This window comes from Setaria viridis, chromosome 1 (assembly GCF_005286985.2).
Source record: "Setaria viridis chromosome 1, Setaria_viridis_v4.0, whole genome shotgun sequence".
NCBI lineage: Eukaryota > Viridiplantae > Streptophyta > Magnoliopsida > Poales > Poaceae > Setaria > Setaria viridis.
This window is the reverse complement of record NC_048263.2, coordinates 12,219,031-12,231,012: the sequence shown is the minus strand read 5'-3', so window position 1 is coordinate 12,231,012 and position 11,982 is coordinate 12,219,031. Positions and strand designations below refer to the sequence as shown.

At 49.5% G+C, this 11,982-nt stretch overlaps 1 protein-coding gene across 1 annotated transcript; it reads left to right on the top strand.

The window, feature by feature from the left end:
* The first annotated feature begins 9,235 nt into the window (after positions 1–9,235).
* LOC117866920 (xyloglucan galactosyltransferase KATAMARI1 homolog) lies at positions 9,236–11,300 on the top strand. The gene has a single exon (XM_034751218.2). It carries the CDS (start codon positions 9,532–9,534, stop codon positions 11,032–11,034), a length of 1,503 nt encoding a protein of 500 aa, XP_034607109.1. The 5' UTR covers positions 9,236–9,531; the 3' UTR covers positions 11,035–11,300.
* Positions 11,301–11,982: the final 682 nt, after the last annotated feature.

The following is an 11,982-nucleotide window of genomic DNA, read 5'->3' as shown; positions in this document are numbered from 1 at the left end:
AGTTCATGGCCACAATTTTTAGTACCACCTCGCTCACGAAGAAGCTCCTTGCCATACTTAAAAAGGGAGGCGCACAAGCACCAACGAAATCCTCTGACTTACCATCTAATACGCCACCTGATTCGCTACCTGACTGCTTGCTCTTGGTGGGCTCGGTTGGGCTCCCTCCGTGGTTGACCCTTCTATTGGGCTCCCTATGAGGTTGAGCCTCATTGGGCCCCCTTTGGCAATGGTCCTTTTTTTTACCTTTCATTTTTTTTACTACATATATTGTGCATTTTTTTAGATTAACAAACATTGTAGAACCTACCAAATTGCCAATAATTTTAGTTAAGACTTGTGAAACATATGATTACATGTGACTACGTATGATTACATGCCACTGTCTCCGGGGTCTCTTCTTGTGTGTAGATGCGCATTTGGTTTTAAGTCGCTTGTGTAGATGTGCCGCTTCAGCAGTAAGTGAGTACTAGATGTGTACGTGAAAATGGGCTGGGCGACTGATGTGACTTGATGTTGATCGCCACATTTACATTGATTCCACCGGCTAACTTCTGCTATTACCGAGTACTCCTACTCAAGTGAGTGTTGGATCCTTTGCACCGTGTTTTTAGGTTACTATGCTAACTGGTAACGTTGGCAAAAACTCCAAGAACAAGATAAAACTACTAACTGGTTACCATTACCACTATCGTTAAAACATAAAAAGAACAAGTTCGACAATCGAAACAAAAGACCAGTTCATTCCATTGACAACATTTACACATAAACTAGTTCTTGTGCCCCTTCCGCTCCTTCTCCGCTGCCGCCTCCTCCCGTTCTTTCCTTGCAGCCACGCACCAGCGGCGTTCCACCTCCATCGCCACCCGTTGATCCTTCCTCCGGGCGGCGTGCTCCGCTTCTGCGGTGAAGATCTCTAGAGTGCACCTGAGGATGCAGTCCTTAGTCTCCTTTCTTGTGATGGCGCACAGGTGTCGGTCCTCCTCTTCTTGTCGTGCCGTCTCTAAGGAGTTAAGGACGGCAACCTCCTCCGGACATGGCCCCTGTTGAGACATCGCCAAATCCTCCTCTTCCGAATCGCTCTCCCGATCCGGATCATCCTCGAGGTTGACCTCGAGGTCCGATGAGTCGGACGACAGCAGGGGAGGTGGTGGTGGCGTCAAGCAAGGTGGGGAAGAGGAGCAGTCCGAATTGTCAGACGACGGCGAGGGAGGCCGCGTCGTCGGGGAGTGAGGAGCGGAGGAGGAAGGGTTGAGCATGGCCCAAGTAGTCTTCAAACGGCGAGGCATGGTGGTGATGGCTTGTTGCGGGAGGGTGCAGAGGGCTTGTTGTGGGAGGGCCCTTATATATGCGTGCGTGCATGAGAGACAGAGCATTAACGCAACCGCACGCCGGGAGACAAGACGCCTCTTGACTAGGGAAACGAAAGGACGATAGAGCAGCCGAAGGACCGATTAAAGGGCAGCTGGGCGGCGCGAAACGGCGCGAGGCAGAGCATCAACTGCTGTGTTAAATGGGGTATGCATAGGGAACCTGCGCGCGCGACATAATCATGGCACGGGCGCACACATGTGGCGTGGCACATTGTAAACACATCGAGTGAGAAATGCCATCGGCGCTGTACAGCACGTGTCCTGGAGCAGCCATCTGGAACCAAAACCGATCCGACGTGAGATTAGAAACTCTAAGAAGAAAGAGGTCGGACAGACTAGTACTCGGATTTGACCGAGCACAAGCTGGAAGGAAGCTAGAAATCCTTAAAACCGAAGAAGAACTTTTCCAAGGCAAGGTTGTTTTAGGGAGGTGGTTTCACAGATTTTAGTTCATGTCGCATGCACGGCCTACTTCGTCCTCTCAACCAAAACGGCTGCCAAAACTTGGTCTTACGCAGTCAGTGCCGGTGGCAAGGCAACCAGTACGTCTCTCCCTATATTAGCTAGTCGGGTTCTAGTAGCGTCTCCTAAGCGAGCGCGGTTAGTGTACCTGCAGAAAACACAACCACATGAACTTTTCATGCTAGCACCCACGAAAGCGTCCCCAAGCATTACCGTTCACTATAGAAACGGCACCCATGCGTTCAAGGCTGCAGGGACAGCACAACAACCGTGGAAATAGGTCCCCTTTGAATGGAACCGTATAACCCTTCGCATACTCGTGATGCGGAATCAGCGCACGTATAATAGAAGTGGGCGAACAACCGTGATGATAGGCTCGTTGGAATCGAACCATACCACCCTTCGTATGAATCAACACACAGAACCTGCGCACGTGTGATAGACGTGGGCGAAACAACCGCGATGATAAGGTCCTTTGAATAGAACTCCCTATCAACCCTCGTATACTCGTGATGCGGAACTCGGCACACGTATGATACATGTGGCGAAGTGCTGGGGGTTAGCAAGATAACCAATAATTAGTAGCCACCTAAAAATAACCCAAAAATCCCCTAGGGCCTCTCGTACTAAGGTCATCCTTAACGATTGTACGAGATTTTTCAACATTTTTCTTGCAACTTTTATTTAAAAGAAAGTGTTTAGGACCTATTGTGTTCTCTGTCTTGCTAAACCTGCTCTGGTACCAGCTGTCGCGGAACCACCTCGGGTTAACTCAACTAAAGCACGGTTAAGTCGCTTAAGATGCGATATTCATGCCTTAATCGTGCTAACTCGAGGTGCCGTCAGATTTCATCCGATTTAACCACTTGACAGGACCGAATTAGCATAACCCACATGAAGGTGAGTGCTTCTAGAGAATACAACAGGCCCAACAGTAGATTACAAGTTGTTACACACTTGGTTGAAAATCAGGGTTTTACAAGTTCCGAAGAAAACGACAGAAGGTAAACACAAGCGGAAACTAGCATCGGGGTTGGATGTCCTTGATGAGGCCGATCAGGACATCAGTGATCCCTTTCCTCGCCATGCGAGGAGGGATCCCACTTGACCGTCCAACCCGAAGGGAGTTGGGGCAGCCAAGTGCCAACAGGAGCAGACTCAGGAGCTGCGACTTCACCTGAAAAGAAAGCCACAAACAAGGCTGAGCTACTAAGCTCAACAAGACTTAACCGACCGGGAGTAAAAAACTACTCCACCACTTCTAGACATGCAAGGCTCTTTGGCTGAGGGGTTTGCTTGCCAAAAGCACTAAGTAGGTCCTTATTTTCAAAGTTTTAGCTAACCCGTGTCGGGCCCATTTCCTTTGGTGCAAGGTTCCACAGACCCGGCCTCTACCGTTCTATGACCACACTTGCCACCACGTGCGGCTGCAGGGGAACTCTGTTCCAAGGACAATGGGGCGACCGCTCACGTCTAGGTTCAATCAGGTACTAGGCTTTCCCATCCCATACTGAGTATGAGGTTAGTACTTTCAAACACTTGATCACGAACACCACCACCGTCGGGCCTTGACAGATTCCATAAACAGACGGGGTGATCAGCCGACCACCAAAAGTTAACCAGAACCCTACCCCGTCCATCGTCCTTATAGTTGTAACAGAAGGAGAAACAACCAACTCCTACAACTCGCGAGTGACAGGAAATCACTCGACTTTTACCGATCCCTATTTAAGCATAGCAACTACTCGGTCCAACAACTAGTGTTCAAATCAAGGAACTACACCATGCATCTACGGTTGCAAACAACTCCTATACATAAATGCACAAACATGATGAAGAAGGCATGTGCAAGTTTAGGAATTTGGGGTTCATGCTCCGGGGCTTGCCTTCAAGCGAGGAGGAAGGGAACTGGTCTTCTGCTGGGGTGGCTTCAGCTTCTGGAAGTGGTAGCTCAGCTACAGCTCCATCTTCGGACGCCGGGTACAGCTCGTAGACGCCGTCAGCGAGATGCAACTCTACACGAATGCAATGCAGGAGTTAGTGTTTTAGACGGTTAATTCAACAACACTTGCAGTTAAAGTTCGGACACTGGTAGCAAAGCTACAGAATAGGTGGGGAAAATTTACTTGAGTTGGTGGAGAGCAAGATAAAAGGGTCGGATGGGAAGAAACTTATGATCTGACCCTTAGACTAGAGGAATAGCTGTGCTGGAGTCCTCAGACTTAGCGCAGAGAAGTCCCTGATTTTTTTGTTACACATATACCCTCGGGTCAAGGAAAAGGATACAGCCGAGTCCTCGGGCGGGGCGGAAAAAGGGGTTGGACGATCAGACAGGGTCGGGCGAGACGGAGAAGGGGTCAGATGAACAGACAGGGTCGGGCGAGGCGAAAAAAGGGGTCGGGCGGACAGACAAGGTCGGGCGAGGCGGAAAAGGGGTCGGTAACTTACCTTTGGTTTATAGGGGAAGCTTGGGGTTGGGAAGGAGCAGACTTGGGCGGAAGGATTGAAGCACTAAGACTTGGGCAACGGCGATGTCCGGCGGTGCTCCGGCGGCGGTGGTGCTTCTTGTGGACAACAAGCAAGCTCTAGCACAGCGCGGAGGAGCAAGCGGCTGGGTGGATTGGGAAAGGCGGGTGTTGAGCGGAGAGGAGAGTTCCTTAGGAACTTAGGTGGCAGCACTCGAGCACGAAACAGAGGAACGGCGGTAAGGCAGCGATGGTGAAGGGAACTTCGGTAGGACTCTGGCATTCCCTTTTATAGCTGCGCGGAAGAGAGAGGGTTGGAGCAGCACGAAGACTGGGAAGAAAAGAGATGGAGTGCGCTGCCATGGCGGCGATTGAGCAACGATGGGCGGCGGAACAGGACTTCGGGGATGACACCTTCGGCCATTGGGTACTGGAGACAGGGCGGCGCAGGCGCCGTTTTGCCAGTGGTTGCGGTTTGGCAGAGGTGGGCGTCGTCGTGCGGCGGATCTGATGGGTGTGACAGGGGGAACGGTGCTATAAGCGAGGTTGCACAGGTGATAAGACAGGCGGGCTGCGGCTGCGCGGGCGAGCGCGAAGCAGCGGTTTGCCGGGGCGCAGCTCTGGCAAGGCGGAAAAGGAGCTGTCGCGGCTGGGGTCGGGGTTGGCGAAGGAGGAATCGTCGTGTAGCGCATTTGGGGCAGCGCGACTGTGGAGGGCGGCGAAAAAGCCGGGAGGCATCGGGCCTTGCAGCCGGGGGTCCGGCGAGGTGATGATGGACGCGAGCTGCGAGGCAGCTTGGATGCAGCAGGCGGCAAAGCTCTGCCATAGCGGCGTCAGGCACCAAGGCGCGGCCGGCGAGGGCGCGAGCGAGACGAGGCGCTGCAGAAAGGGTTGCAGAGGGGCTTTCGCTGCGATTGGGGAAGGGGGCGCGGAAATCCATCTGGTCGCGGCCGGCGACGGGGCGGAGCAGCGGGGGTCGGAGGAGTTGAGCCACGCGGCAGAGAAACTCTGGAGCGAGCATGCTACTCGAGTGCGTCTGCCTCGGGAGATCCAGGGGAAAAGATTGCGGGTCCACCGGTCAGTCTTGGTTTGTCCTCTGCTCAAGATTGAGAAGGGCACTGCCTTGGGGAACTCAGAAGGGACCGAAAGAAAGGGGTCGGGTTCTCAGGGGTCGGGATCGAAACTTGGAGGTTGAGCACTTAGGCTCAGGGGGAGTTGAGATAGGGGGATCAGGGACTCGGATTAAGATTAACTCGAAAGATTTGGGGTCGGTCGTCACAAGAAGGACGATGGACAGGAGAACAAATAGATGCTTACAAGATAGGGCTTCAAAACCTGCAGCAGGATGAACCAGACACAGGTAGGTACAATTCCTCCAGTCACAATTTATATAAGCTATGTGTTGTATTATCCATTGCACTTACATATTCGTTACGTGCAGAATTTAAAGATGATTACAGGGACGAAACCATCGAGACATATAAAGAATGGTTAAGGCATAAAGAGTATCTTCAAGACAATAGTAATTTCTATTCATTCATTCAGCAATGAAAGTTAATATTACTTGTGAACAAAAAATGTATAGACTGATGTAGATCCATTGTATGATATGCGGTATCTTATTTAGATCAAGATGACAATGACAAAGTTCAAAACCTTCCTGATGATGAAGGTCTTGCAGCCATGCAATCAGCACCATCGGATAGGCCAACTCATGCTCGGCGTGACAAAAAAGCGATAAAGGTGTGTTATGCATTGCAAATTTTATTTTAATGTAATCTACATTGCTGCAATTATCTGACCATTTTTTACTTAATGGATTCATAGGAGACTCCAGCGAAGGGCGCAAGCAAGGAGGACGTGGTGCCCTCAAGGGTTTATCAGCAGCCATAAAGAGGATAAGGAGTGGCTCACAGAAACTTAAAATCAAATTTTCCACAAAGCTGGGAGGTCCCGTAGGCCCTAACGCTCAGTCATTTGTGGATGAAATTGTAATGTTTACAAGGAAAAGGGCTCCACTTATTGGAGTCAACAAATGGAAAGACATACATCAAAATGTGAAAAATTCTATAGCATCCGACATACTGGTACGTACGATGTCTAATTCTGTTGCATGATTGCTATAATAATCCTCAAATAGCCAAATACTTCTCCGTCTGAATGTGTTCTCACATAAACAGAATAGGTGGGTGCTTGTAGACGTTGATGATGCAAAGGAAAAGATTTGGGCCATCGCGATGGCGCGATACAAATAATGGAGATTATCAGTCAGTGCCACGTACAAGGCGTACGACAATTATGCAGCAAGAATGAAACACAAGCTAGAAGACCTTGACATTGCAGAATGGCACTACCTTATCTTGTATTTTGGATCTCCAAATTTCAAGGTCTCATAGCATTTCCTTTTCGTCCTTCCATATATCCCATGTATTTATTACTAGTTCGATCAATGCACTACTGATGTACTTTTTTACTTACACCCTGTACAGAAAGCTAGCAACCAGAACTCCAAGAACCGTAAAGAAGCAAAGACGAACCATGTCATGGGGTCCAGATCATTTTCCAACATGAGCCATGAGCAGGTAATGCTTAGACTTGTTGTATGGTACGGTCTTTTTGCATACATGTCAAGCTAATGTGCTTCATTCATGCCATCTTTTTGCATACATGTCAAGCTAATGTGCATACAGGAGAAGAACCAAGTGATTTAAATCTTTGGTTGAGTACTCATATGAAGAATGGGCAATGGTCAGATGAAGCATCTAAGGCTGTGTATGTAAGTAATCTACATAGTTCACTGTTAACAACATTATTCTTATTATTTTTAATGTCCAATACCGACACCAATGTTGTTGTTTAAATTAGGACAATGCATGCCTAAGGCTTTCCGAGAGAGAACGCAATGATGATACAAATCCCATCTCCACTGCAGAGGAAAACAATATTTTCCAAATATGCTACAAACAAAGTACAGGATGCAAAACCCACAGAACCCATGGTCATGCTTACTTGTTTAAAACTCCATCACGCAGTGAATTGCTGAAAGCTCAAATCCAAGAGCAAGCCCATGCTACAGAAGCGGCCAACCAGAAAAATAATACGCTCCAACAAAAGGTTGACAAGTTAGAAGAACAACTTGCAAATGAAAAGGCTGAAAGGGAAAGGATATTGGAAGAAAAATTGCTACAGATTCAAGAAGAGGAAAATAACAAAAGGCAAGCACTTAGGGAAGATATCATGAAAGAGATGCTATCAAAGTTTGCTGAACAGAGAGAAACCCCATTACTACAGGTAAAGGTAATTTGGATATTTGTTACACAAATTAGCATATTGGAATGTGTTTTGTCCCTAAATTACTTCCACCTATTTTTCCTATGCAGACTGACCCAAGGAGCATCATCCCAAGTGATGCTACGCTAACAGTTGAGAAAAATGCTAGAAAACATAGAACTAGTACAGTGTCTCGAGGTCTTTTTCAAAATAGCAAAAGCAACAATGTGGCAGGAGCATATATTAGTACACGGCAACTATTGAATGCTGCTACAAAACGTGCGCGCACAAGAAGCCAACAGGTATGCAGAAGTAAACCTGATTTATAATCTATGTTTAAGTGCATCAGTAAACTTAGAGCAGTCTCCTGTGTGCGAATAATATGCTCTGTGCCAGACCACGTGTCCACAAGCACAAGACAAATTACCAAGATCATGTTTGTTTAGTACATACTACTGCACTATGAGACCCTTTTGCTGATGCACTGCATTCTTTTTTTTTTGACAGGAACATTCTTCTTCAATGGATCGCATGGGCTCAGAGTCATGACATGGTTGACACAAGGAAAATCAATGTATTGCATGATTCCTGTAGCCTACATTACAAGAATTTAGTATTGTTGATATACCAACACTAGTTATGAACTATTTTCAATTTGGAATATGTATTTGGCACTTTGACTTTATGAATGTCGAGATGGCTTGGTTTTATATTCATGATGATGCAATTCATATTTTGGTGAAACCATTTCGTTGCACAAACGATTTGATATACAAATATATAAAATGCAATCCGTTGCGAAAAACATCTTCCAGTTGCGAAAAGAAATACATCCACCTGTTGCAAAAACAAATAATTGCAGCAACCTCAGTTCATTGCAACATCTTTTATTGCATCTATATACTTTCAATTGCACAACAACTTATTGCCACGGAAGATAAAAGTTGCAATAATACATAATAACCTTCACCGCTAATTCGTTGCAACATATCATCTTCCTTCTAAATATTGTCTGTTGCGAAATGAATTATTGCCACCACATATGTTTCCATGGCAATATAGTTTATTTCAACGAAACCAATTTGTTGCCATATGATCTGTCACAACGTAATATTTTTCGTTGCAAACCGAATTATCGCCACCAAACATGTTTCCGTGGCAATATGAGTTATTGCCACGAAAGCAATTGTGTTGCCATAGAAACAGTCCCCACGTAATAGTTTCCGTTGCAAAACTAATTATTGCCATCGAAAATGGTTCCGTTGCAATATAGTTTATTTTCACGAAAGAAATTTAGTTGCCATAGGATATGTCACAACGTCAAATTTTCGTGGCAATATATTCTATTACCACTATGTAAATCATTGCGAAATACCATATTACCACAGAGTTTGTACGTTGCAACTACGTACTATAGCAATAACTGCTTGCGTTGCAATACATGCTAATGCAACGAAATCCTCCGTTGCCATACTCTATAATGCAACGAAAATGTGTGTGGCAATTATCATAAGTTGCAACGGCCCACAAAAAACATTGCAAAGAGCTATTGCAACGCCAGTACTTGCCACGCCTACCAACCAACCAGTTACCGTTGCAATTGCTAGATATTGCATCGATTTTGGGCATATTGCAACGTTTTTCTGCTGTTGCATTAGAAAAAAATCTAGTAGTGAACCCATCATGTCATTATCTTTGTGTAGTTGACTATAGATTGCATGTGATTGATGCATCGGGCTGCCTAAAAAAACTACCAAGTCAACTTCGTGTAAGTAACTTACAGATTGCATGCATGGTCATTGATGCATCGATCGCCTGCTGTGCAGAGTATATGGTGTAGATCTCGTAGGTCGAGGCCTTGAGCTGTTACACTCGTCCCCATCCACACTAGCACACTGATACTTCCGTACGCGCTGGTGAAGCGCCGCTCGGTCTACCTGCCCAGCGTCGAGGAAGAAGCGATGGCCGACGACGGCTACGGCGCCGGCTCTCTCCGGCGGCCGTCCTGGATCTGCCATCTCGCGGTGATCTCCACCACATTCTGGGCCTTGCTATTCTACTTTCACTACGCCATGCAGGGCAACATGGCGTCCATCTTCCTCAAGCCGTCTTCATTCTCCCTCCCCTCGCTGCCGCCGTCCCTCAGCGGCTGGCTCGGCCAGGACCGGTGCGCCGGCCGGCGGATCTACATGTACGACCTGCCGCCCCGGTTCAACGCCGACCTCGCCCGCGCCTGCGGTAAGCACTCCACGGGGATGGACATGTGCAGGCACGTGGCGAACGACGGGTTCGGCGTGCCGCTCTTCGGCGGCGAGGGCACCGGGCTGCCGGAGAGGGGCGCGTACGACACAGACCAGTACACGCTGGCGATGATCTTCCACGCCCGAATGCGCCGGTACGAGTGCATGGCCGCCGACGCGGCCGCCGCCGACGCCGTGTTCGTGCCCTTCTACGCCGGCTTCGACGCGTCGCTGACCCTGTGGCAGAGCGACGTCGCCGCGCGGGACGCCCTGCCGCGCGACCTGGTCGCCTGGCTCACGCGGCGGCGCGAGTGGCGCGCCATGGGCGGCCGCGACCACTTCCTGGTCCTCGGGCGGGGCACCTGGGACTTCATCCGCGCCGACGACGGCGGCTGGGGCAACGCGCTGATGACCTACCCGGCCATCCGCAACATGACGCTGCTCACCATCGAGGCCAGCCCCTGGCTGGGGAACGACTTCGCCGTGCCGTTCCCGTCGCACTTCCACCCGTCGTCGGACGCCGACGTGGCCGCCTGGCAGGACCGCGTGCGCCGGGCGGAGCGCAAGTGGCTCTGGGCCTTCGCCGGCGCGCTGCTCCCCAGCGGCTCCACCAAGACCGTGCGCGCCCAGATCATCCAGCAGTGCCGCGCGTCGCCGGGCGCCTGCGGGATCCTCGGCGGCAGGCACGGGCTCTACAACTCGCCCGGCCGGTTCATGCGGCTGATGGAGAGCGCCGTGTTTTGCGTGCAGCCGCGCGGGGACTCGTTCACGCGCAAGGCCACGTTCGACGCCATCCTCGCCGGCTGCATCCCGGTGTTCTTCCACCCGGCGTCGGCGTACCTGCAGTACACGTGGCACCTGCCCAGGGACTACCGGAGCTACTCCGTGTTCATCCCGCACGCCGACGTGGTGGACCGGAACGCCAGCATCGAGGCGGCACTCAGGAGGATCCCGCCGGCGACGGTGGCGCGGATGCAGGAGGAGGTGGTCCGGCTCATCCCGACGGTGATGTACAGGGACCCGGCGGCGACGCAGGTGTCGTTCAAGGACGCGTTCGACGTCTCCGTTGACGCCGTGCTCCGCCGCGTGGCCAAGAGGCGCCGCGCCGCGGCGGAGGGCCGGGAGTACCAGGACAGCGTGGACGGGCCGGATAGCTGGAAGTACGACCTGCTGGAGGACGGGCAGACGCATGTTGGGCCGCACGAGTTCGATCCCTACTTATAGATTGCAATAAGACAGTGTCACTTTTGTCAGATTTTCATCAATCTCGTTGCCTCGTTTTGCTTTGACCTCGGCTTGCACGATTGTTCTTGTTTCCACGTCAATTTCTCAGCGTCCTCGGATTTTTCAGTAGTCCTAAGATGATCGTGATGATGGTCCAGTAATCGTGGAGCTTATTCAAAGAAATAGCAGAGGAGACAAAATAAAACACTACACAAATATGGGCTTTTATACTGAAAAATAGAGATAATGAAACAGAATTCTGACAAGCTATGTCGGCCACAATTGGGATCACGCTCCCGGCGTCGGTGTCCGGGGAAAAGCGAAGAATCCTGCCAAACGGGATGGGGCGACAAACGCCGCAAGGCGTGCCAACAACTTATTTACAGCTTATGACTATTTAATATGTTTCAAATTGTAGATCATTTTGATTTTTTAGATACATAGTATCTAGATGTATAGCAAAATAAATATATCTAGAAAAGTCAAAACCAATCTTTTATATACACGCTTTTCCCCACTGCTACTATTTGTACTAAAATGCAAAAATTGGATCAAACCTGTTTCTTTTTTTGCCGCGCTTTTCATTTATTTATACAGTGGTGAGGAGAAGCAGGGTCCGAAACCAGATTGACCAAACAAAGTAACACGAAATGGGTGCAGCAGGGTAGTACGTCACACAGTTAGCCCTGCCTGGCAACAATCCTAAATCCAGCAACTGCAGTTCTGCAAAAACAGAGTCCCCTGTTTGCACAACAGACGAGGACACAGCTCCATTGTGGAGGAGCTCAAGAAGCACCTCAGGCTAGGCAGGTACCATCCTCTCTCTTCCTCTTCGTCTTTACCGAGCACTAGACAACCAACTCGCTGACTGCAGCGCCTCACTGCGGCGTGGCAAATGAATCGATGGATAAATCATAACAACACACTATTGCTGTAAGTTATTTGTGG

Excerpts from the sequence above, each read along its gene's own strand:
- LOC117866920 (XM_034751218.2), top strand. The coding sequence starts at position 9,532 with ATGGCCGACGACGGCTACGGCGCCGGCTCTCTCCGGCGGCCGTCCTGG.